The 27,303-nt window shown below is 42.8% G+C and overlaps 1 protein-coding gene across 3 annotated transcripts in view; it reads right to left on the reverse strand.

Annotated features, from left to right (window-relative positions):
- nsd2 (nuclear receptor binding SET domain protein 2) overlaps positions 1 to 27,303 on the reverse strand; it is a 144,622-nt gene that overhangs the window by 108,424 nt on the left and 8,895 nt on the right. For all 3 annotated transcript variants that reach the window (XM_048529530.2, XM_048529511.2, XM_048529519.2), the window contains exon 2: positions 19,150 to 19,859. In XM_048529530.2, coding sequence (XP_048385487.1) covers positions 19,150 to 19,830 — 681 coding nt within the window. In that variant the 5' untranslated portion in view covers positions 19,831 to 19,859. The remainder of the gene's footprint in view (positions 1 to 19,149; positions 19,860 to 27,303) is intronic.

A 27,303-nucleotide genomic window follows, 5' to 3' on the forward strand; every position in this document is an offset into this window, starting at 1 on the left:
AGGAAAACTACCCACAGTGATCAGTCTGATCACTTGACAATGATTAAACTTTGGTAAATCATAACCTTGGAAGTCTTTTTTTTGTATCACTATCAAGTTAGTTTAAAAAGAAAAACACAATTCCTTTCAAATGCCTTTGCAAAGTTTTCAAAAAAAAAGTGCCAACAAGCTTCTATTCAACAAACTCTGAAAATCACACAATACTTCTACATATATAATGCAATCAAGTTGATCAGCAGGCAATAAATCATCCCTCGACCAATATCAAGAAAATTAATTATTTGGTTGTAACCTCACTGTCGTTTATGGGGCCCCCTTCTGCGTACAGTTGTTTTTGCACTTCGCCCATTAGAACACTATTATCCCAAAGCACTTATAAGACCATAAGACACAGGAGCAGAAATTAGGTCATTCGGCCCATCTGGTCTGCTCCGCCATTCAATCATGGCTGATAAGTTCCTCAAACCCATTCTCCCGCTCTCTCCCCGTAACCCTTGATCCCCTTGATAATCAAGAAGCTACCTATCTCAGTCTTAAATGTACTCAATGGCCTGGCCGCCACAGCCTTCTGTAGCAGTGAATTCCATAGATTCACCACTCCATGGCTGAAGAAGTTTCTCCTCAATTCTGTTCTAAAAAGTCTTCCCTTTACTCAAAGGCTGTGCCCTTGGGTCCTAGTCTCTCCTACCAATGAAGCATCCTCCCAACATCCACTCTGTCCGGGCCATTCAGTATTCTGCAAGTTTCAATTAAATCTCCCCCTCATCCTTCTAAACTCCAAACAGTATCGGCCCAGAGTCCTCAAAAGTTCCTCATATGTTAAGCTTTTCATTCCTGAGACCATTCTTGTGAACCTCCTCTGAACCCGTTCCGCTACATCCTTCCTGAGGTATGGGGCCCAAAACTGCACACAACACTCCATATGTGGCCTGGCAATTACTGAAGTGATAGAAGGTGCGATATCATGTCTTTCTTTTTATTGTGTTGGATACACTGAAGTACCAGAAAAAAAATGCCCGATTAAATCAAGCTAGGTTATAATTCCTGATCAATATCCATCGACTCTTACTGGCAATGTGTGTGCATACAACATGCGTTTGCCCATCAAAACTTAACCACCTACACTAAAACACAAGTAACTACCTGAAGTGAGAAAGCAAAAAAACTTCTTCTGCTAAACCACACATCAAAAGTTCAATGTCTCAAGAAGGATGTGGAATACAGGAAGAATATACGTGGAATTCAATCGCAAAATCGAATTATTGCAGTGACGAAGGAGGCCTTAATATGCTGTTTCTTTGCAAGAACAAATCAGCAAGTCCAAGTTGGGACATCTGTCCTTGAAGCTGTGCAATTATTTCTCACTGGGTCTTCTTCCAATGTTCCTTTGAAACTGAAAAAAACATGAATTCACCACAACATAACAGCAGACATTGAGAATGTAATATAAGTTTAAACAAAGTGAATTTAACTCACAAAAGACTACGAGCACAGATTGCATGTTGATAGTTTCCAACTGAAAGCTCCATGGTTTGCAACATCTCACTTTTTTCACTCAGTGTACAAAGGAATTTCTTGTTGTCTTGCAAGAATTGTACAAAACGCAGAGGAATGGGATAATTGTACAAAATGCGGAGGAATGGGATAATTGTACAAAATGCAGAGGAATGGAATTGTGGGAGATATAGCAGTTTGGATCAGAAATTGGCTTGCTGAAAGAAGACAGAGGGTGGTAGTTGATGGGAAATGTTCATCCTGGAGACCAGTTACTAGTGGTGTACCACAAGGGTCGGTCTTGGGTCCACTGCTGTTTGTCATTTTTATAAATGACCTGGATGAGGGTATAGAAGGATGGGTTAGTAAATTTGCAGGCGACATTAAGGTCGGTGGAGTTGTGGATAGTGACGAAGGATGCTGTAGGTTGCAGAGAGACATAGGTAAGCTGCAGAGCTGGGCTGAGAGGTGGCAAATGGAGTTTAATGCGGACAAGTGTGAGGTGATGCACCTTAGTAGGAGTAACCGGAATGCAAAGTACTGGGCTAATTGTAGGATTCTTGGTAGTGTAGATGAGTAGAGAGATCTCGGTGTCCATGTACACAGATCCTTGAAAGTTGCCACCCAGGTTGACAGCGCTGTTAAGAAGGCATACAGTGTTTTAGCTTTTATTAATAGAGGGATCAAGTTCCAGGACCAAAAGGTTATGCTGCAGCTGTACAAAACTCTGGTGCAGCCGCACTTGGAGTATGGCGTACAGTTCTGGTCACCGCATTATAAGAAGGATGTGGAAGCTTCGGAAAGAGTGCAGAGGAGATTAACTAGGATGTTGCCTGGTATGGAGGGAAGGTCTTACGAGGAAAGGCTGAGGGACTTGAGGCAGTTTTTGTTAGAGAGAAGAAGGTTGAGAGGTGACTTAATTGAGACATATAAAATAATCAGAGGGTTAGATAGGGTGGATAGGGAGAGCCTTTTTCCTAGGATGGTGACGGCGAGCACGAGCAGGCATAGCTTTAAATTGAGGGGTGAGAGATATAGGACAGATGTCAGAGGTAGTTTCTTTACTCAGAGAGTAGTAAGGGAATGGAATGCTTTGCCTGCAACGGTAGTAGATTCGCCAACTTTGGGTACATTTAAGTAGTCATCGGACAGGCATATGTATGTAAATGGAATAGTGTAGGTTAGATGGGCTTGAGATCGGTATGACAGGTTGGCACAACATCGAAGGCCGAAGGGCCTGTACTGTGCTGTAATGTTCTATGTTCTAACTAATCAGCTGAAATTTGGTCAATGGTGTAAGGTGCCAAACGCAAAAGAGAAACTGGCAAGCAAACTTAAGTGGCACTGGACCCTTTCTTGTCTCATGACATCAGATTCATTACGGGCAAGGAAACCTGGCGTTGACAATCATGTATCTTTCCCTTCCCAACCCCACCCCCTCATCTGATTAACCAGTTCTGCTTTGTACTGAGCACCACTTAGAGTGCGGCAAGGGTGCCGAAAATACTTGTTGTGGGAGACTTCAATGGGCATCAAGGATGGCTCAGAAACACCATGACTAACCAGGTCGAACTGAGTCCTACATGAACTAGTTGCTGGACTGGACCTGCTGCAAGTGCTGGAGGAACCCAAAGGGAAAAACATAATTAACTTCAAATACATCAATCGGCCTACTGCAGATGCAGCTGTCCATAACAATTTCATTAAAAGTGTGCACTAACGGCCACCTTGTGGAGCCTGGTAGAGGTAGAGTCCCTGCCCTGGATCAGGGCAGGCTGTGTCCTACCTACGCCAGAGAGGTATCATAACATCTTTTTGTTTTAAAGAGAATTCCTACAGTGTGGAAACATGCCCTTTGGCCCAACAAGTCCAGACTGACCCTCACAGCATCCTATCCAGACCTATCCCCTATAACCCACCTAACCTACTCATCCCTGAACACAATGGGCAATTTTAGCATGGCCAATCCACGTGGACTGCACATCTTTGGTTTCACCAACATAGATCCATCAGGTCTGAACTGGCTTTTGACCTCAGTTCTTGAACACAGAACATAGAACAATACAGTGCAGAATAGGCCCTTCAGCCCTTGATGTTGCACCGACCTGTGAACTAATCTAAGCCCATCCCCCTGCACTATCCCATCATCATCCATGAGCTTATCCAAGGGCTGTTTAAATGCCACTAATGTGCCTGAGTTAACTACATCAGCAGGCAGGGCATTCCACGCCCTTACCACTCTCCGAGGAAAGAATCTGCTTCTGACACCTGTCTTAAATCTATCACCCCTCAACTTGTAGCTATGCCCCCTTGTACAAACTCATGTCATCATCCTCGGAAAACGACTCTCACTGTCCACCCGATCAAATGCTCTGATCAACTTGAATGTCTCTATTAAATTCCCTCTTAGGACCTCACTGTCACAGGAGAGGCTATCTATGTCCTCCCTACGCTAATCCTCCTCTTTACTAGAACTACCCCTCAGTTTCCCATCTCCCTTCTGAGCTAGTTTAAATCCACTCGAATAGCACTCGCAAATTTCCCACCCAGGATATTAGTGCCCCTCTGGTTCAAGTGGAGGCCGTCCTGTCTGTAGAGGTCCCACCTTCCCCAGAATGAGCCCCAATTGCCCATGTACCTGAAGCCCTCCCTCCTGCACCATCCCTGCAGCCACGTGTTCAGCTGAAATCTCTCCCAGTTCTTTGCCTCGTTATCACTCGGCACGGGTAACAAACCAGAGATAACCACTCTGTTTGCTCTAGCTCTCAGCTTCCACCCCAGCTCCCTGAAAACCTGCCTGACATCCCTATCCCTCTTTCTACCTATGTCGTTGGTGCCTATGTGGACCATGACTTGGGGCTGGTCACCCTCTTCCTTCAGGACCCCAGAGATACGATCCGAGACATCACGGACCCTGGCATTTGTGAGGCAACCGTGAGCCTCTTTCGTTCCCAACAAACCTTCCATCGGTCCCTCTAACTACTGAGTCCCCAATGACCAACACTCTCTTCCTATCCCCCCTTCCCTTCTGTGCAAGAGGGACAGACTCTATGCCAGAGACCTGTACCCCAGTGCCCCTGGTAGGTCATTTCCCCGCAACAGTATCCAAAGCGGTATACTTGTTTTTCAGGGGAATGACCACAGGGGATCCCTGTACTGACTGCTTTTTCCCCCTTCTAACGTTACCCAGCTTTCTTCATGCTTAGGAATAACTACTTCCCTGTAACTCTTGTCTATCACTGACTCTGCCTCCCGAATGATCCGAAGTTCATCCAGCTCCCGTTCTTGAATGTTCTTGAAAAGAGTAGACAAACTATATCTCTTGCATAGACTGCAGCCTTTTCCACTACCATACTCACAGTTTGAGTTGACTCCTAGGAGATTACAGCTCAGTTTGTAGTGCATTTGCTTGTTTTTAGGGCTTGTACGTTTCCTTGGCAATTGATCAGGTGTGTAATTCCAGGGTGCGTCACTCCAGATAGTCATTGAATTTGCACCTGCAGTCATTTTGGTTTTTATCAGTTCTCTTTTTAATAATATAATCTATTGACATTGAATTCTGATATATTTATGGGGGGTTAAACTCTATTGACATGACTGAATCACAAGGTCAGCAATAGGAATGTTCACCAAGTGTATAATTCTGAGCACTATTTGAAACTCTGCAGATACTGATGCAGTCCCCGTCCAAATGCAGCCAGATGTGGACAATATCCAGATTTGGGCTTTGGGTGACTTTTATGTCTCACAAGTGCCAGGAAATGATCATCACTGACAAGGCAGGGTTTTAACCATCACGCATGGACACAAAATAGCATTACTTTCAGTAGCTCCCCACAGCCTGCTCACCATCTACAAGGCATAAGCAGCAAAATGGAATACATGCCACTTGCCTAGATGGGAATCGCACAAACAACACTCAACAAGCCACACACCATCTAGGCTAACCCAAAGATGTCCCAGCCAGCACCTTTCAAACACATGACTACTTCTTTCTCAAAGGAGAAAGGCAACAGATGCGTGAAAACACCACCAGCAGCAAACTGCACTCCAAGCACCGAGTCACCCTTACCCGGAAATATAAAGCTGTTCCTTCGCTGCCGTTTTGCCAAAAACCTGGCACTTCCATCCTAACTGCACTGGTGTGAACTCAAACCAAATGGATTGCAACAGTTCAAGAAGTCAACTCACCACCACTCCTCCAAGGCAATTAGGAATGGACAATAAGTGCTGGCACAGCTGATACCACATACCCTGAATAATAGAAAAAAGCTTCATGCCAAAAATGTGTGTCAAAATAACAAACTGCAAGAACTTGCAAAAATTCAAACAAGCTGATGAAAGACTGGAAACATCAAGATAATGGATATTTCCAATGAAATGCTCTAAATCATGAGCACAATTCTGTATGAAATCTCAGTACAAAAGGCAGTAATTTGGCCTGCCACATGCATGCTTCGTCTCTGCAGAAGTAATTGAACTAGTGTGCACTCTCTTGACCTTTCCCCCAAGCCCTAGGAACTCTTTCCTATTGTGTCAGAACAAGATTTAGTTATAACTGTCAATCTTGAGCAGTGCTTTCCAAACCTTACCCACTTGCTTCAGCAAATTATGACAACTCTTGTTACAAGTGGGAGGCAGTGGCAATGTGACCAGTAACTCTCTTCATCAGACAGTTCTTCCACACCTCATATCTGGCTCATGAATCTTCTCTGGACTACCCCAATGCCATATATCCATCTTTACTCAAATTAGGGGTCCAAGCTATTCAATGTTCCAACCGCAGTCTAAGTAGTGTCTTGTGTCGTTTTAGTCAAACTTCACGACGTTTATGCTCCACTCTCTTTGGAATAAAGGCCAACATTCCGTTTGCCTTAATTAGTAACTGCTGAACGTAGGTGCAAGCAGTTTGTGATTCACGGATAAAAACTCCAAAATCTGTCTGCCATAACTATCTGCAGTTGATCTTCAATTAACTAATATTCAACTCCTCTATTTTTCCTGCCGTAAAGTGCAAAACCTCGTATTTGCCTATACAATATTCCGTCTTCCAAGGATTTTCCCATTCACTTAGCCTATCTTTGTCCCTCTGCAGACTGGGTCATCCTTACCACTTGACTTCCCACCAAATTTGTGTGATCTGCAAACTTGGCTGCAGTACATTCGCCTTTCTCATTCAAATCACTGATTTATGTTGTGGCCCAGCAAAGATCCATTTCACATTGCTGCAAAAAAAACCTAAAATATATTCAAGCACAAAGTGAAGTACGATGCTGGAATTCTGAAATTTAAAACTGAAAATACTGAGCAAGTCAGATAACATCCGTCGACAGAGAAGCAGTTAACATTTCAAATCAGTTACTCGAGAAAAGGAAAAGGTAACAGACCTGAAATATAAACTGCTTATCTCTCCACAAATATTGCCAATTTGGCTGAGTATTTCTGTAATTGTTTTTAAGATCAGTGTACAATTGCACTTAAAATTAAAGCCAAAAAATAACAAGTTGAGGTCACAAAGCTTGCTCATCAAGCAGTATCCATGCATAACAGCCACATGGCATTTAATATGATTTCATAAGGGATGAATGTCCTTAGACTTGGAAATAATCTCAACGGCTTAGAAGAAAGTTGAGAAGTAGGGAACAGAAATAAGCCTAATCATAGTACAACAGAACAGAGGGAGGTCATTCGGCCTAGCATGCCAATATCTGTTCTTTGCATTGAGCAGTACAATTCATCCTATTCTGCTGCTCTTTCCAAAAGCATTTTGTTTCTCTTTTTCAAAAATGCATTCCATCACTTTTAAAAGCCTTCTCCCATAACCTTTAATCCACTAACCAATCAAGAACCTCTCTCTCATTACACTCAATGACTTGGCCTCCACAGCCTTCTGTGGCAATGAGTTCCACAGATTCACCACTCTCTGGCTGAAGAAATTCCTCCTCATCTCAACAACCTGATGTGTTGAAAAGAAAATATTCACGTGTCACCTTTGATTCTTTTGCCTATCAGTATAATTCTTACACCCGCCTTCCCTGGAAAACAATTCTCCTTATTTACTCCAAGTTGTTCATTTTGAACTTTTCAAATTGATTCTTAACCTTCCCATTCTTGTGTTAGCCATTTAGCACTGCTGCCTCACACCGCCAGGAACCCAGGCTCGATTCCAGCCTTGGGCAACTGTCTGTGGGGTGTCTGCATGCTCTCCCCTTCTCTGCGTGAATTTCCTCCGGGTGCTCCGGTTTCCTCCCATAGTCCAAAGGTGTGCGGGTTAGATGGATTGGCCATGCTAAATTGCCCGTAGTGTTCAGGGAGGTGTAGATGAGGTGGGTTACAGGGGGACGGGTCTGGGTGGGATGCCATGAGGTTCAACGCGGAGTTGTTAGGACTAAGGGCCTATTTCGATACTGTAGGGATTCTATGATTACTGGTAGCTTCAGTAAACTTATGTGGCCTCTGGAGCCTTGACAGTGGTTTCTAAAGCATGGTACCCAGAACAATGCTCCAGTGGCCTAACAAACTCTTCCTAAAACATTTTGTGTAATTTCCTTGTTTTCACGTGCTGTTTCCCCAATTATAAAAGTCACAAATCCCCTGTGCTGTTTTCTCACCAACAGCTTTTCCAACTTAAATTGTTACCTTCACAAGTGTGTATACAAACATCTCTCTTCTTGTGCCACTCTAGTATTTAGTTTGTATTGCGGCTCTTAATTATTCCTACAAAAACATTACTTCACACTTACCTACGATTACTTTCATCTGACAAACGTCTAGCCATAAATGGTATTACTCTGAGTGACAGACTAAAACAATTAGTGTCCCCAGGGTTCATTCTTACAGTCTCAGCTTTGCACTATTTTTATTAATAACTTACATGGAAGAAATGACTGAACCTGGAGATGACACTCGTCAACAGGCAACATTTTAAATCTAAAAGTGAGATCAAACAGATTAACTGCTCAATCTGGCAACTGCAAAGTCACCAAATAGGCATAAAAGATGAACTGTAGATGAATAGAGATCTGAATTTCCACAATCATGAAGCAGTACTGGACACGTACAAAGTGTTCATTAGTACTTATTTCAAACGATGGACTACGAAGCAGTCTTTTGGTTTAAAGGGTGGCCAGACCTAATCTGGAATAGCGAGTTCTGTTTTGGGCACTGCACCTCAGGAAGGGATTTTTTGCGAGGATGCAACACCGATTTACCTAATCAGACTAGATTTCAAGAGTCAAAATTCACGTAGGCCGCACAGCTCATAATCTTTTGATTACCATAAGACGTAGGATTGGAAGTAAGGCTATTCGGCCCATCAAGTCCACTCCGCCATTTAAATCATGGCTGATGGGCATTTCAACTCCACTTCCCTGCATTCTCCCTGTAGCCCTTGATTCCTTATGAGATCAAGAATTTGTCGATCTCTGTCTTGAAGGCATCCAACGTCCTGGCCTCCACTGCACTCCGTGGCAATGAATTCCCCAAGCCCACCACTCTCTGGCTGAAGAAATGTCATCTCATTTCAGTTTTAAATTTACCCCCTCTAATTTTAAGGCTGTGCCCACAGGTCCGAGACTCCACGCCTAACGGAAACAACTTCCTAGCGTCCAGCCCTTCTAAACCATACATTATCTTCTAAGTTTCTATTAGATCTCCACTCAACCTTCTAAACTCTCATGAGTACAATCCCAGGATCCTTAGCTGTTCATCGTACGCTAAACCTACAATTCCAGGGATCATCCGTGTGAATCGCCGCTGGACACGCTCCAGGGCTAGTATGTCCTTCCTGAGGTGTGGGGCCAAAAACTGGACACAGTATTCTAAATGGGGCCTAACTAGAGCTTTATAAAGCCTCAGAAGCACATCGCTGCTTTTATATTCCAACCCTCGAGATAAACGACAACATTACATTCGCTTTCTTAATTACGGGCTCTACCTGCATATTAAGCTTTAGAGAATCCTGGACCAACACTCCCAGATCCCTTTGTACTTCTGCTTTGCGAATTTTCTCACAATTTAGAAAATAGTCCATGCCGGTATTCTTTTTTCCAAAGTGCAAAACCTCACGTTTACTCTCATTGAATTTCATCAGCCATTTCCCGAACTGCTCTCCTAAACTGTCTAAATCTTTCTGCAGCTTCCCCACCTCCTCAGTACTACCTGCCTGTCCACCTATCTTCGTATCATCGGCAAATTTCGCCAGAACGCCCCCAGTCCCTTCATCCAGATCATTAATATATAAGGTGAACAGCTGCAGTCCCAACACTGAACCCTGTGGGACACCACTCGTCACTGGTTGCCATTCCGAAAAACAGCCTTTTATCCCAACTCTCTGCCTTCTGTCAGACTGCCAATCCTCAATTACAGCACACATCAAGGTGGAATTTCATTGAAACATTCTTGATCATAAAAGTATGTGATGGATTGAGAAAACATTATTTCCTCTCATGTCTGAAACTGATGACTAGCCTCCAACAACCACAACCATCTTCGTTTGCACCAGATGCGACTCCAACTGGCAAAGAATTTCTATCAATTCTCATAGACTCTAGCTTGGCTAGGACTTCTAAATGCCAAGTTTGGTCAAACACGGCTTTGATGGCAAAGACAGTCATTCTCTCGTCAACTCTGGAATTCAGCTCTTTTCTCCATGAGAATGCCAAGACTGTATGAGGTCAGAAACAGACTGACCCTAACGGAATCCAAACTGAATATCAGACAGCAGGTTATTGCTGAGCAAGTATTGCTTGGCAACAATGTTGATGGCACCTTCGATCACTTTGATGATCATCAACAGTAGACTGATGGGGCAGTAATTGGATAGGCTAGATATCTTGCTTTTTTGAGTTTGGACGTATCTGGGCAATTTTCCACATTGTCAGGTAGGTTCCAGTGTTGTAGACCATAGAGTCGCTACAGTGTGGAAACAGGCCCTTGGCCCAACAAGTCCACACCGACCCTCAGAGCATCCCACCCAGACCCATTCTACGATAACCCACCTAATCTATACATCTCTGAATATCACGGACAATTTAGCAAGGCCAATCCACTTAACTTGCATATCTTTGGACTGTAGGAGGAGACTAGTGCACCCGGCAGAAACCCATGCAGACATGGGGAGAAGGCTCCCCACAGAGAGTCGCCCAAGGCTGGAATCAAACCCAGGTCCTTGGCGCCGTGAGGCAGCAGTGCTAACCACTGAGCCACTGTGCCACCCTCTTGAAGACATACTGAAATTTCACAGAATTCATAGAATCCCGACAGTGTGGAAACAGGCCCTTCAGCCCAACAAGTCCACACCGACCCTCAGGCCATCCCACCCAACCTCATCTCCCTATAACCCCTCTAATCTACACATCCCTGAACACTACAGACAATTCAGCATGACCACTCCACCTAGCCTGCACATCTTTGGATTGTGCAGCACCAGGAGGAAACCCACATAGACATGGGGAGAATGTGCAAACTTCATACAAACAGTTGCCAGAGGTTGGAATTGAGCCTGGATCCCTGGTGGTGTGAGGCAACTGTGCTAACCACTGAGCCACCATGTTGCCCAACATGTGAAGTAACTTGTAATTTTTAAACCTATCTCCTTTCTCCTGTCTGGTCTTCCTTAATTGCCTGAGTACTTAGTGCATGAATGACATAGTGAAGCAACTCCCTCATATTTTTGAATAATATTTTGAATAATGTTAATTAGTAATGTCTCTGATTTAATCTCAAGGCTTTTGCTGTGGATTTTCCCCAAAAATTGGAATCAGGAAAACATGGTTTGGACAATTTATTTTGCTCCAGCTGATTAAGGGTCTAGAGTAAAAAGTGATAGGAGTAAATCAAACAAAACCTTGCTATCTCAGGCTTAGGAGGGAAATACAATCATAATTTAAATTCTCCTTATTCCCCTTTCATCTGTGAAAGCTATGTATGGCTCCAAATCCACAGCAACATGGTTGATTCCAATTGTGTTAAAGGACAATTATGAATGAAAACAGGTACCACTCGATCAGAAAATGAAAAAATTATCAACATTTTGCTTCTGGTCACAATTCAGCAAACTGTGTTGGAAATCTCATGTGAGCACCTAGAGTAAAAAAATTCAAGATTAATTCAAGTTCCCTGTCTGATTAGTTGAGCACAATCTGCACTTTTCCAAATCTGTGCGGCTGTCTTAATGAACTTAAATCTTTCCAATGCCTTACTCACAAATGATGTGAAATTAACAAGTCTGTACTTGTCAACTATCCAATGCTCGCCTCTTGCTCATATTTGTGGAAGGTTATAGCAAGTTCTCCTATTGTCTCCACCGTGATTTCCTTTTGCAACTTAAGTCCAGAGCAGTCAACTTCTCTTCTAAGCATAGTCGGACCTAACTCATAATGGATGATATAATGATTGGTGGAATTGCAGACAATGAGGAGGATTGTCAAAGGATTCAGCAGGATATAGGTCAGTTGGAGGCACAAACTGAAAAATGGCAGATGGAGTTTAATCTGGGAAAATGTGAGGTGATGCAACTTGGAAAGTCAAGTACAGGTCGAAATTATACAGTGAACGGTAGAACCCGTAGGAGTATTGATATACAGCGGGATCTGGGAGTGCAGGTCTACAGATCACCTAAGATGGCAGTGCAGGCAGGCTAGTTAGTTTAAAAAAAACACCTATGGTATGCTTGCGTTCATTGGAAGGGGCACTAGGCAAGGAATGCTGCGGCTTTATAGAATTTTAGTTAGGCCACACTGGGATATTATGTAAAGTTCTGGTCACCACACTACCAGAAGGATGTGGATGCTTTGGAGGGGGTACAAAAAAGGTTTAGCAGGATGTTGCTTGGTATGGGGGATTTCAGCCATGAAGAAAGGATAGATAGACTAGGCTGCTTCCACTGGAATGCAGGAGCTTGAGGGTCGACTTGATTGGAATTTCAAAGATTGTGAAGGGCATAGATAAAGTGGAAAGAATAAGACATTTTTCCATGGGTGGAAGGGTCAAGTATTGAGGTGACAATGATTCTTAGATTGTTTTTGGGCGGGGGAGGTGGCAGCGCTATAGATGCAGTTGAAAAGACATGTGCAAGGCACGTTTTTCCACACAGAGTGGTGAGTGCCTGGAACGCACGGCCAGTGGTTGGTGGAAGTAGACACGATAGCAGCACTCAAGAAACACCTTGACAAATACATGAATAGGAAGGAATAGAGGAGTATGGATCCTGCAAGCAGAGAAATTTTTTGTATGGAAGAGCCAAATGTGTTTGCATAGGCGCAGACGGCTGAAGGGCCTATTCCTGTGCTGTATTGTTCTTTTGTTCATAACCCTACCAGTAAAAATTGACCCTAGCAGTTTTCAGTCTATCAATTACCGCTACCCATTTTTTCAGATTCCTCTTTCTTAAGCATAAATGAAAAGCATTCAAATATTCTAGCACTACCCTGCACCTCTAAGCACGTTTCAAATTCTATGCTCCTTACAGGATCCACCACACATCTTATCATAACTTATAGCATATACACCAGTTGAAGACTTTTTGGTCTCCTTTTATGCATACATTCTACTTTCATTCTTTCTTCACAGTCATACTTTCTGATCCAACTGTTATTTCAACATGCTGTATTTGGCCTGATATGCATCATACGCTTTTTTTTCCCCAGTTATTTCCTATAACTCCCCCATCACCCAAGGAGCAATGGGTTTGATTATCTGATCTTTTGCCCTTTCTCCATGTACCTAGCCTGTATCTGAAGCATTTCTTCTTTCAAAATGATCCATTCTTCTGTTAAAGACTTCACTGTTAGTTTCTGGCTCCATTTTAGGTGCAGGCAATTTAGGCGTGAAAACCCAAAAGTATTTCTATCCTCAATTGCTATTAGAAATCTGGAATCCTTCCCCCAAAGGCTTCTTAAGACTGAGTTAATTAAACTATTTAAAGACTGCTTAACTTTAAAGTTTAACAGAAAAGTATTGAAGATTGGAACAGTAAACAAAAAATTCTGGTTTAGAATTTACGAACACACAAGAGGCAAGACCTTATCCAAATACATAACATTAATTTATAATAGAATGTTTTTCCTTCTATGCAAAACAAGCAAGAGATTGGTACAATACTTTTAAAAAAACTGCTCCAGGAATATCAAAGGAAGCAAGATGAAGTTTCTGTGACATTTTGATTTTGAAAATGGTTTCAAAATGATACTCCATTTTAAAAGGAACGACGAGAAAACTTAAACAATTTGCTGGTAAAGCTCAGCAGGTCTGGCAGCATTTGAAGAAAAATCAGAGTTAATGTTTTGGGTCTGGTAACCCTTCCTTAGAAGCTTATCCTGGTAAATCTATGCAAATTCAACATCTCATGCACAATTATTTAAAAATTTTCATGTGTCAAACAATGGGAATTTTAGGTAGCTGTTTGTAATACGGAACTTTGAACATTGTGCTAAAATACATTTGTAAGAATACGAATTCAAGGTGAAAAACCAAAAGTTTGTACTGCAGAAGGGGAGGTTGGCAAGAGAACCAATTTGGGGAGGTATCCACTGATGCTGAATGACAGTTAATTGCCAAGTATCTGCCTTAGAATTTTAAAACATGCACGTTGATTCTGATTGCTCAGAGACAAGCTATGTTGAATGAATCAGTGACTGGCTGCTGCTAATTTCATTCAGTAAAAAGGCACAGTGTATTTATGTTCTTTATTTGTCTTTAAACTGAGCCCTAAGTATCCGTGTACTTCACTGTCAATACATTCAAGTGAACAACACTTGAACCCAACAGGCAAGGCTAAATTGGTTGTCAGCACAGAAAGTAGAACATTTACAACACAGGAAGAGGACATTTAACATACTGTGTTCACGGTGGTGAAATAAACTAGCCGCCAACTTGAATCACGCTTACAAGCTTGCTGTCTGGACTTTGCAAGTTACAGCACTTCAGGTTCAGTCCCAGGTTCATTTTAAATCAGTTGAGCATTTCGACCTCAACCACCAAACTGAGCAGGGAATTCAATTCATCCATTCACATCAGAGTGAAAACATTTTTTCCTCATGCTTTTTCCAAACTTTCCACAAATTATGTTCATTCTGCACACCCTGATAATTGGGTCTCTCCAAGAGAGAAAGCAGTCTTCCCTATCTGTTCTAGCCAAGCCTTTGATTATTTTGTGCACCTTAAGTTGCCCCTCAGCCACCTTTATGTTCAGAAAAACAACTCAAGCTGACATAATCTTTTCTCATATAATTTTCAAACTTTGGAAACATTCATGACAATCTCTCATTTCTTTCTCCACATCAATTATGTCCTTCCTGTAATGTGGTGACCAAAACTATATATTATGCTCCAACCGTGGCCTGACTAGTACCCGCTATAAATCCAGCATTACATTTCGGTCTACGCATTCAATAACTTGCCAAGCATCCTCCTTTACTACCTTGTCTATCTTCCTGGTCACCTTCAAGAACCTGTTGACATACACTGAGTGACTTACTTCCTTCATTCTTCTCATTACCCTCATATGCATATTCCCTTGTTTTGTCTGTCTTCTCCAAAAGCATTATCTCACATCGCCATACTGAATTCCATTTGCCTCTTTTCTGTCAACACAGGGTGCACAGTGGTTAGCACTGCTGCACCCCAGCACCAGGGACCTGGGTTCAATTCCACCCTCGGACAACTGTCTGTGTGGATTTTCACATTCTTCCAGAGTCTGTGTGGGTTTCCTCCCAAAGTCCAAAGATGTGCAGGCTAGATGGATTGGCCATGCTAAATTGCCTGCAGTGTTTGGGGATGTGTAGATTAGGTGGGTAGAAGGAGGATGGGTCTGGGGGTTGCTCTGATGGTCGGTGTGGACTTATTGGGCTGAGGGCCTGTTTTCACACTGCATGAATTCTATAATCTACGATCAGTTCAACCATTGATATCTTGTGGCAGCTGACAGCTATCCTCTTTACTGTCAATTCATCAGTCAACTTTTGAATTGTCAGAAAATTTCCTAATCATGACTCCAACGTGTAAATCATTCATATATACCACAAAATACAAGGGAACCAAAACTGAGCCCAGAAGAACACCAGTTGAAAATGACCTTTTGTTCTCCATTTCAGCATCAGGTTTGTACAGTGAACAAATAGCGCTGGCCTCACTTAGAGGCTGCTGACAAGGCAAGTCTTAGAGCACATATAACAGTTGGAATCCTAACATATATACTTGCACATGTCGCTAAGTTTGTGGAAGACAGTTGCAGGAGAACCCCTGGCCAATATCTCAACTTGAATATAGAGCTATCCTGATCCCATCCACTCTCCATGTAGATCATGCAAATAAATGAATAGCCCTAAGGTGGTCACACTTTGCCCTAGAAGTATCCAGTCTAACTGAAGAGTAAAGCAAGGCATTTCAGAAGTTTGAACAGGTGAAATCTGCTGTTTCATGCTACAACTACGTAAAAGCTGAACTACTAGGGATCCTAACAGGCCGCTGCTGTCTGTATCAAGCCAAATAATCTATCAATAAGATGAGTCATAGGATATACATTTCAGTGCGAGTGAAATACCAGGTAAATAGGCCTTCCATGACGAAGGCCAGCAGAAAGTGTTGAAAGATCTTCAGTTATTCACAACAAGCAAGGTACCAACATACCCATCAGCCTGCACTGCAAAGCTCTGCAACAGTGTCCAATATTAGATGCGATTCTGCAACTGGACATCATTTGCCAGATAATCTTGAGCATGCAACGAATCGAGTTGACAGTCCATTTCATACTATCAGTGAGGTTGAACTATGACACAATTACACATACTGGGAACTACTTAAATTCCTGCTGAGGACCTTGCTCTTTAGAGACAGAAAGAATCTGTATACTCACTGTGATAATGGGAACTGCAGATGCTGCAGAATCCAAGATAATAAAATGTGAGGCTGGATGAACACAGCAGGCCCAGCAGCATCTCAGGAGCATAAAAGCTGACGTTTCGGGCCTAGACCCTTCATCAGAGAGGGGATGGGGTGAGCGTTCTGGAATAAATAGGGAGAGAGAGGGAGGCGGACCGAAGATGGAGAGAAAAGAAGATAGGTGGTACAAGAGAGTTGCAATGGGAGAGAGATTCCCCGAGGTTGGTCCGGAGGGTAACTTCTTCAGGTCAGGCATCCCTGGAAGAGGCTTCGCAGTGAGGTTAAAATTGTATCAGTGCATCTGCAGTTCCCATTATCACTGATACAATTTTAACCTCACTGCGAAGCCTCTTCCAGGGATGCCTAACCTGAAGAAGTTACCCTCCTCAGGGAATCTCTCTCCCATTGCAGCTCTCTTGTAATCTCTTTGGCCTTGAAACTGCTCGACCATGTCCTGAAGCAAACCAGGTACCACAGCCACATCACCTTCCTCAGCACCTGCCTCACCTCCATCTCCTACCTACTAACCTCATCTCACCTCCTTGACCTGTCTGTCTTCCCTGGACTGACCTATCCCCTCCCTACCTCCCCACCTATACTCTCCTCTCCACCTATCTTCTTTTCTCTCCATCTTCGGTCCGCCTCCCCCTCTCTCCCTATTTATTCCAGAACCCTCACCCCATCCCCCTCTCTGATGAAGGGTCTAGGCCCGAAACGTCAGCTTTTGTGCTCCTGAGATGCTGCTGGGCCTGCTGTGTTCATCCAGCCTCACGTTTCATTATCTTGTATACTCACTCTGACTGTTTCAACTCAACAACGCATGTGGCAGACATTTGCTAGTTCACTTCTCAGTCTAACCAATACAGTCATCCTGCCTGGTTTAAAATTTAAACAAGCAAAGGAGTTAAGTGGTAGTCAACATTAAAAGAGACATGCTCTATGATAATGTTGCTACTCCAGCCCACTCGCCAACCAGTTAGCTTTCCTCATAGTGGATAAAAGTCAACAGTTCCCTTGAATTGGTATTCTTGCAAACTGTTCTGCTAAATACAAGACAAAAATATTCCTTGACATGTGCCTTTTTCCAGCATGCAGGAGAATTCTCTCAAACAACATAAGAGAACCTGGTGTCAAACATCTAACAGGACAACAAAGGAATTCTTATGCTGCCAGTGACAAAAAAAATAAAACAGACCTGTGATGCCATTTAGAAAGACAAAAGCAGTTATTAGAGATATAAAAATGGATTGCATGCATTGTTACTTTTTCCACTTTTTAGTCTGTCATGATACACGGGCATTGTTGGCAAGTACACTACTTGCTCCCGATCCTTAATCGGCCTTGAAATGAGGAGCTTACTAGGCCATTTCAGAGGGCAGTTAAGAGTCATTCACAGTGCTGTGGGCCAAGAGTAGCATGCAGGCTGGACTGCTAAGGATGGTAGATTTCCTTGCTTAAAAGGATTAAACCAGCTGGCGACTAATAGAACAACTGACAATGATTTCAAGACTACCATTACAGAGACCATCTTCCAGTTGCAGAATTGTTTCAATTTAAATTTCACCAGCTGATGTGATAAGAGTTTGAATCCATGCCCCTGGACCATTCACCTAAACATCTGGATTATGAATGCAGTGATAGTGACAAGCACATCCTCCTTAATGACAACAACATAGCAACAAAGTAAGCTGCTGTCACGTCAATCCAACGAATTATCCTGCACCATGAAAAACATCTAAGGGAGATTTATGAAATCTGAACAAAAGCCTTCAATTCAATATGTAAAAGAAATTATGGAAATCAGTGGACAGGCAGTCCCTAGGTTGCAAAACAGGTTCCATTCTGGAGACCATACACAAATCAATTTGAACACAAGTCAGAACACAATGCAAGACAACAGAGAGGAACCATTCATAAATACTGGAATTGCTCATACATGGGATATTTAAAATTACATCCCTGCATGAGCCCACATTTTTAAGCTCAAGTGTTGGTAAATCAGGGATCTACTTTGAGATGTTAATGGGATAACATCCATTAATTTTTATGCTCCTTATCTTCTGGCACAGGAATATGTAGAAACTGTTCTAAACTTCTTGCCCAAATAGGATTGGGTGGGAAACATTTGTAAAGGTGTCAGACTTCTGTGATTCTGTAAAGGGGTGAAATTTCTGTAAAGGTATGAAAGTTCTGTCTCTACTGAAGTGGCCAGGTCAGTGACCTTTTGCTCAAGCCAGACACTTCGATGGCTTGAAATCGCATCCTGTCGTTATCAGTCACTTTGTGAAAGATCAATGCTGTGTCCTGTTCTCTTTATGTTTCAAGTGTAGTAATTGTTTTATGTATCAGCCAATTCATAGAGTATAAAAAGCAGGGACTGTCCGCTGTTCCGGGGGGGTTGTGGGGTGGGGCGGGGGAAAGAGTGGAGAAATTGCTTATGGAACTCAGCACTCTGTGCCAGGTTGAGTACAGCGATCCTCCACAGCTTGTACTTGCTTGATAATAAAGGATTGTGTTTTTGTAGCCAGGTCAGTGTCTTGCTATTGTATCAAGTTCATGAGGGTCTCCGAAAAACAAACTTAACAGCTTTGTTGTGTCTAAACAAAGCTTATGCTTAACTACTCTTCAGATGGTAACATGCGCTACAAACACGGTCCTTCTTCGGGCAAAACTTTTTTTAAAAAAAATCACCTCATAGCTTCCAATAAGTTTAAAATCAGAGATAACTCGCAATAAATCGCTTATATAATGTCCACAAAAATTATAGACACTCACCTTTACATGTTCTTCAGGAGAAATAGATGTCTTTGACGCAAACTTAACTTGAGCCAGACTTTGCTCAAGTAGAGCATCATACTTTACACTTCGCTTCCTTTTTCTTTTTTCTCTATCTTTTCCTTTGTCTTCTTCCTTTTCTTCTTCTTCCTGCTGTGCAGACTCGGGGTCACCTATCTGCAGATCTCCACAAAGTGAGGATTCAAAAAGTGGTTTTCCATTCAAGTAAGTTTTAGTAATCCTCAACTTAATCTCTGGAGAGCCACTCTTTTTAGGCGTTGTTCGGGGTGGTGTTTTGTTTCCTCTGTTTTCTGTGGAGCATTCAACTGGAGACACAGCATGCTGGGATGGTGAATCTTGAACTACATCTGATGCGCTGGAATCTCCATTTAACACAAGAGAAGTCAAATCCTTTAATTTGTCTGATGATCTGTAAGCAGAAGTTGCATCATGTCCATTTAATCGGTGTATCACACCATCCTGAAGAGCAGCTGATAACGGGGTGACAGCTTTGTCAGTTAGCACTGAGCGCTCAGAAGCCACGTCACCGTTTTGACTCTTCTTATTAGTCATACTAAGGATCTCAGGAACTTGTTTCATAGTTATGGGATTAAGTAACTCATGTGCCAGTGGCCGGGAACTCCCCATCATACTCTGTGGGTGCCGGTATGGTTGAGCCATGTCGTTCCAAAGTTAGCAGTCACAAAGAGCTTTAGGTAGGGAAAAGAAGAGATGATCTGATTAGAAAAAAAGCATTTCGGCAATCAAGGAAATTGCAGAGTAATATCATGAAGTTAAATACCTGGAAGTGTAATGTCAGCAAAACAATTGAGTATAAGAAAAGGGCCTGGACAATGTCATTTGGCCCTTTTACTTGCTCTGCAACATAATTAGATGTCTGGCCTTCTACTTGAACTCTACTTTCTCACCAGATCCTTACACTGTTTGAGTTCCTCAAAATCCAATAATTCAATTGCCCCAAATCTTGAAAATATTAATTGAGTGGGCAGCCAAAGGTTTTCTAAAAGAATTCCCAAAATTCATAACTTTCCCGTGAAACAATTACTCTCCATCTCACAATTAAATGTCTAACTCCTTACCTGGCAATTCCCCTAATTTTTAACTGCTCAGAGAAAACTACTTTCAACTTTGCCTGGCAAATTGTCTACGTACATTTTATAAATAATTTCAAAAGGAGATTACTTCTCATTCTTGTAAAATCAGAGAATATAGGCCCATTCTGCTTAATCTCTTTAAGCATACTCCTCTCATTCCAGCACAGCAATGAGAGAAACTTTGCTGCAACTCGTCAAAGACAATTACATCCTCTCTTAAGAATGACTAAGCAAGTCTCACCAAATGCCCTCCATAGCTGCAGTAAGGCTTCCTTGTTCTTATACTCCAAAGATCTTGGAATAACAGCTTGGGAATTATTTGGTATCTAATTGATGACATTACCTGCGAGTTAACTTTTATAATTTATGTATAAAGGGCCCACAAATCCTTCTGTGTACTATCATTTACGTCTAACATTTCAAAAATATTTTACCTTTCAATTCTTCAAAATAAGTGAATAGTTTCATGCTTTCCCAAATCATGCTCAAGCCTCTTGCTTATGGATTACTTGCCCACATAGCATTAAGAGGGAGCAAACTTGGCTACATTACACTTGGTTCCCTTATCTAAAGCATTACAATAGATTGCAACTGCTGAGGTCCAAGCACTGTCCCCAGCTGCTCTTCAAGTCACACAGCACAGAAACAGACATGTTGGTTCAACTTGTCCATGCCAACCATGTTTGCGAAACTAAACTAGTCCCATTTAACTGTGTTTGGCCTGTATCCCTCTCAACTTTTCCTAATCATGTACCTGTCCAAATGTCTTTTCAATTCAATTTGTAATTGTATCTGAATCTACCACTTCCCTGGCAGTTCATTCCACATATGAGCATATTCCACATATGTGTGAAAAGGTTGCCCCTCAGATCCCTTATAAATCTTTTTGCTCTCACCTTAAAACATATGCCCTCTAGTTTTGGGCTCCCCTACTCTGGGCAAAAGAACTTGGCTGTTCACCCTATCCATTTCCCTCATAATTTTATAAACCTCTAAGGTTACCCCTCAACCTCCTGACAAAGTCTCAGCCTATCCAGCCTCTCCTTATAACGCAAACCTCACCAATACCATCAACATCCTAGTAAATCTTTCTGAACACTCTCCATTTTAATAATACTCTTCCTGTAGCAGGACAACCAGAACTGTACACAGTAGTCCAAAAATGGTCTCATCAAATGTCATGTACAACCACAACATGATGTCCTAACTGCTACACTCAGTGGTCCAAGCAATAAAGGCAAGCATGCTAAATGCCTTCACCACTCTGTCCACTTGTGAAGCAACCTTCAAAGAACAATGTATCTGAATCCTTCAGTGTCTCTGATCGACAACACCACCTTTTATATTCCTGTCTATTATGCCTGAAACATCTAAACATGCAATGGCGAGCTGCCAGTCCTGCCCTTCTTTCAGCCAAGTTTCTGTAACGGCTGCAACATTGTAGTCCCATCTACCAATCCAAGCTCTAAACTTATCTGCTTTACCTGTAATACTCCTTGCAATAAAATGAACACACTTCAGACTGCTAGTCTCACTTAAACTGGCCCTGCCTGTTCTTCCGATTAGACTTATTTGATTTAATCCCTCTCTTCTATTCAAACTCTCCACTTGGTGACCCCACATCCTGGATGCTCCTGCCTTCAGTCCAGACAGAAAGTTAAAGAGCTCTTATCGATACCACTGAAAGATCCAGAAAAGACTTACTAGGGTGTTGCTGGGTCTGGAGGGTTTGCATTAAAAGGAGAATGCAGCTGGGACATTTTTCACCAGAGCATAAGAAGTTTTATAAAGCTTAGGGGTTTATAAAATCATGAGGGGTATAGATAAAGTGAACAACCAATAGATAAAGTGAATGGCCATCACAGCAGAATTCTGGGAGACTGCCACAGTTATCACAACTGTGGAGGAGATCTCTGCAGGACACCCTCTGCAAAATGGCATTGAAGAGCATTGAATCACAGGGCAACTGACAGTCATCACAATGGACCTCTGGGAGATATTGCCACAGTCATCATGACTGTATAGCAGGTCAGAGATAACCTGGTGTCAAGATGTGGTTAAACTTGAAAATTACATTGGTGTTTCCCACCTACCCTCTCTCCTTTGTCCAAAAAAAATTCTGAGGATAACTGGCAAGGGTCTAGGCCCGAAACATCAGCTTTCCCGCTCCTCGGCCTGCTGTGTTCATCCTTGTTATCTAAGATAAAGGAGTACAAGGGAGCTGCCATTAAGAGAGTGGGCCGGTGTTACAATGGAAGTGTGAAAGCCTTTGCTGGAGTGGTTTTGGTGTGAGGAGGCTGAGCAGAGATACAGATAAGGGCTTAAACTTTGCTTTCAGTGTAGAGAGAAAGAGTGAGGATGGCAGTTAGGACACAGACAATGCTCCTCTTGTAGATGTGGGAGATCAGGGAGACCTGAAGTGGCTACACCTGAGAGAACTGCATCTGGCTGCAGCTCCTCACAGACTGTACAGGAGAGTTGGAGCTGGGTGCACTCAGGATCATCTGGGGCGCAGACAGCACCATTGATAAGAACAATAGTGAAGTGGTCACTCCTAAGTGCAGGCTACATGTAACTGGGTGCCCACCAGAAGAGGTAAGGCAGATATTGAAGGACTCGCCACAGGGGAACACTGCAGCAACAAAAACTGATGAGGGAGGAAGGAGAAAGACCTTTGAGGAGTTAGTAGCAGCAATCTAGTCAATGGCGCTGTGGCCGGCTCTGAGGATCAGACAGAACAAAGACTCAGACGGACAGACAGGAGATTCTGGGGCTGCAACAGTAGACACTAGGATGGTGTGTTGCCTCCTGGATGCCAGGGTCAAGGATGGAGCTGAGCAACTGCAGAAGAATCTGAAGGGGGAAAGGTGTCGAGCCAGTTGTCACTGTCTACTTTTGTCATTTGTACCGATGTACACAAAGGGATGGGGTCCTGCTCAATGAGTATAGGGAGTTAGGTAAGAAGGTAAAAAGCAGAATCTCAAGCGTAGAGATCTCTGGATAATTCCTACTGCCACATGTTATTGAGGATTGAAATATAAACGATACGCCAGATGAATGTGTGGATCAGGAGCCGGTGTAAGGGGTGGGGTTTTCAGTCCTTGGATCATTGGGATCCCTTCTGGGATAGGGGTGACCTATATAAGAGGGATGGTTTGCACTTGAAACTGAGGAATTCCAATATCTTTACGGGGAGATTTGCTAGTGTCACCTGGGAAGGTTTAAACTAGTTTGGTGGGGGAGTGGGACTGAATGAGAGAGGGGTCATCGAGAAGTCAGGGGAAAATACACTAGACATTGAGGGCAAGTTTATTTTTCAGTATACCCGGGAGCACAGTAAAACAGCAAAAAGGCTTCTGGTTTAAAGTGCACTTATTTCAATGCACAAGGCCTGACTGGAAAGGCAGATGAGCTCCAAGCAACGGGTTGGCTCTGTGGACTGGGTATTATTAGCCAAAACTGAAACATGGCTGAGAGGGGGGGTAGGGTTGAGAGAAGGGCAGGCTGGCAGCTCAATGTTCTAGGATACAGAATCTACAGACATAACAGAAGTACAAGCAAATCTGGGGACGGGGAGAAGAGTTGCCCTTTTGATAAGGGAGGCCATAACAACAGTGCTTAGAGAGGATATTCTTAAGAGGTCATCAAATGACGCCATGTGGTTACAACTTAAAAACCAGATGGTCATTCTGTTGGGACTGTCTTCTACACTTCCAAATAGCCAGCAGGTACTAGAGGAGCAGATGCGTAGAGAGTCTGCAGATACCTGTACAAATAATAGAGTAGTACTAGTCGGAGATCTTGATTTCCCGTGTATTGGCTGGGCGACACAGAGTGTAAAAGGGCGAATGGGGTGGAATTTGTCAAATGTGTCCATGAAAGTTTCCGAAATCATTCCGCAGAGGGCCCTATTCGGGAGTGTGCAACACTGGACTACCTCTTACAAGACTAGGTCAGGCAAGTGACTGAAATCTCAATTGGAGAGCACTTTAAATCCAGCGACAGTTATGGAAAAAGATAGAACAGATCCGCAGGCTAAGGTGCTGAACTGGAGCAGGGCCAATTTTGGGGCTATTAGACCTAGCAGTGGTTGATTGGGTGAGTCTGTTTGAAGGAAAATGAACGATTGGGAAATGGCAGGCTTTTAAAAGTGTGATATCAAGAGTCAAGGGACAATATATGTCTATAATAGGGTGAAAACAAAAGCTGACAGGGTTAGGGATATTGAGGCTCTGGTCAGGAATTGAGATGTGTGAGGTTTTGTGCTTTGAAAAGTCAAACCAAAGTAGGACTTATCCAGTAAAATGGGAAGGTCCCGAGGAATGTTGCGAAACAGAGGGACCATGGAGTACAAGAATATTGTTCGTTGAAAGCAGTGTCCACAGGTGGACAGGGTGGTGAAGGCATTTAGCATGCTGGCCGTCATCTGTCGAGGCACTGAATACATGAGTTGGGATGTTGTTACAGTTGTAGAAGTCATTGGTGAGGCCACACTTGGCAGTATTGTGTACAGTTTTGGTCACCCTGTTATAGGAAAGACAGTTAAACTGGAAAGTGTGCAAAGAAGATTTGAGGATGTTGCCAGGACTAGTGGTCCTGAGTTATAAGGAAAGGTTAGCCAGAACAGGACTTTATTCCTTGGAACGTAGGAGAATGAGGGGTGATCTTATTGAGGTGTATTAAATCATGAGGGGCATAGGTAAGATGAATGCATATATTCTTTGACCCAGGGATAGGGAAGTGGAAATTGGATAGCATACATTTAAGGTGGGAGGGGACAGATTTAAAAAGAATCAGAGGGGCAAGTACTTCTCGCAGAGTGGTGTGTAAATAGAATGAACTTTCACAGGAAGTTGTTGAAGCAGGTACAATACTGACATTTAAACAACATGTGGATGGTACATGGGTGGGAAGGATTTAGGGGGATATGGGCCAAATTACAGGCAACTGGTATTGACTGGGCACCACTGTCAGCATGAACCAGTTTGGGCTAAAGTGCTTGTTTCAATGTTGTATTATTCTATGACCCTGCTGCACTAGTTTAACTCCTCCCTAATGGCACAAACAAACTTTCCTGCAAGAATTTGCTGTCCTTCCAGTTTAGATGCAACCCATCCGCCTTGTACAGGTGCCACTTGACCTGGAAGAGAGTTCCGGATGACCCAGATATCTCAATACCTCCCTTCTAAGCCATCTCTTCAGCCACACATTCAACTGTATTTTCCTATTTCTGGAATGTACCAGTGTATACAATCCTACAAGTCCTGCTTTTTGACTTCCTACCTAACTCCCTAAATTGCTTATGCAGAACTTCATCACTTTCTGCTTGTGGCATAGAGATTAATATCGACCATGACCTCTGTCTGCTCAGCCTTCTCCTTCAGGGGTTCCTAAACATGTTCAAAGACATCTTTGAACCTGGCATGTGGGAGCCAATACACCATCCTGGTGTTTCACTTGTGACCACAAATGCCAATCTGTGCTCCAGTACTATAGAGTCCCTTATCACTTGCACTGGCCTATACGTTGACCTTCCCTGCTCTACAACAGAACCAATGATGGTGTCACTGATCTGGCTGTTGCAATTGTTTGTCCGAGAGGACACCCCCATTTATTTAGTGATCACAACTCAACAATATGGTTAACCAAAAACCTTTCAATTATTTATTTTGCTTTCTTAACTAGCATGAAAATATCTATATATTTACAAAAGCTAATCTTTGATATTTATATCAGTTTGAGCTTCAAAAACAGACTCTTGCAGGCTGAATAACTTTTTTGGAATTATTTGTTTTTTTCTCCAATATATAGGTGGAATCAGTCAACTAATTTCAGCTCAACAACTGTTGGATCTGCTGTGATGACCGCCAGTCAAGCTCCTCAGCAAACAAGCATGCAGCAATAGCTGAATTAGCTTATCTCTTGAGCTCTCCGCCAACCATTAGTAATGCATCTAGCACAAGCAGGTAAAATGCAATGCTTAGCTGGCACTTTAGAACATAGACTGTCTAACTCAAAAAGATGCTCTAATGAAGGGTCTAGGCCCAAAACGTCAGCTTTTGTGCTCCTGGGATGCTGTTGGGCCTGCTGTGTTCATGAAGCCTCACATTTTATTAACTCAAAAAGAAATGTTACATGCAGTGCTGTTATAGGCTTGGAAATTTGACTAAAGTCTCAGGGTGAAAATCTGATCCTGCGAATCATCCTGCAAGCAACAACATTCAGCCAAGATTCACTGGAAACATTTTTTTGCTTTTTCTCTCCAGGACTGTACTGCCCCTTTTAAGTGGGTTTGAGGATTACTTTAAAAGGATATTTCAAGATCTAATTTTCTTTTAAAGATTATTAAAAGTATTTCAGGAGAGCCAGAACTGCCACATCCCATATTTTGTTACAACTGTAAAAAAGTTTGCAATGTAATCTCTTTTTATTTTAAAATGCTGTTGGCTGTGGTATCGACATGTAGGTAGAGCCCTTCTTGTTCTTTGAAAGAAGTTGCATCTTGTCAAAAAATGTAGGCTGTATCTGTCACCTGAATGGGGAAAAGGCAGGAGGTTAGGTTATCAGAGGGCATATGGCTACACAGTCTGTTCAAGACTATCATTCTTTGACCGTATGGTACTGTATTTCAGTGGCATTAGTGGACTGGCATCTTGTATTGCACATTGGGCAGCATGGTTGCTCCATGGGTAGCAACGCTGCTTCACAGCATCAGGGACCCAGGTTCGATTCCACCCTCGGGCAACTGTGTGTGTAGTTTGCACATTCTTCCTGTGCCTGCTTGGGTTTCTGCTGCGTCCTTTGGTTTCCTGCCACAGTCCAAAGATGTACAAGTATAGGTGGATTGGCCATGCTAAATAACCCATGGTGTTCAGGGATGTGTAGCTTAGGTTTGTTATCTGTTAGAAATGCAGGGGTGGGGTCCAAGTAGGATGTCCTTCAGAGGGTCGGCATGGAATTGTGGGTCGCATAACACGTTCCCACACTGAGGGGATTCTATGAACCACCTAGGACCCTACCATTAACTGTATAAGTCCTG

This window comes from Stegostoma tigrinum, chromosome 1 (genome assembly GCF_030684315.1).
Source record: "Stegostoma tigrinum isolate sSteTig4 chromosome 1, sSteTig4.hap1, whole genome shotgun sequence".
Classification (NCBI taxonomy): domain Eukaryota; kingdom Metazoa; phylum Chordata; class Chondrichthyes; order Orectolobiformes; family Stegostomatidae; genus Stegostoma; species Stegostoma tigrinum.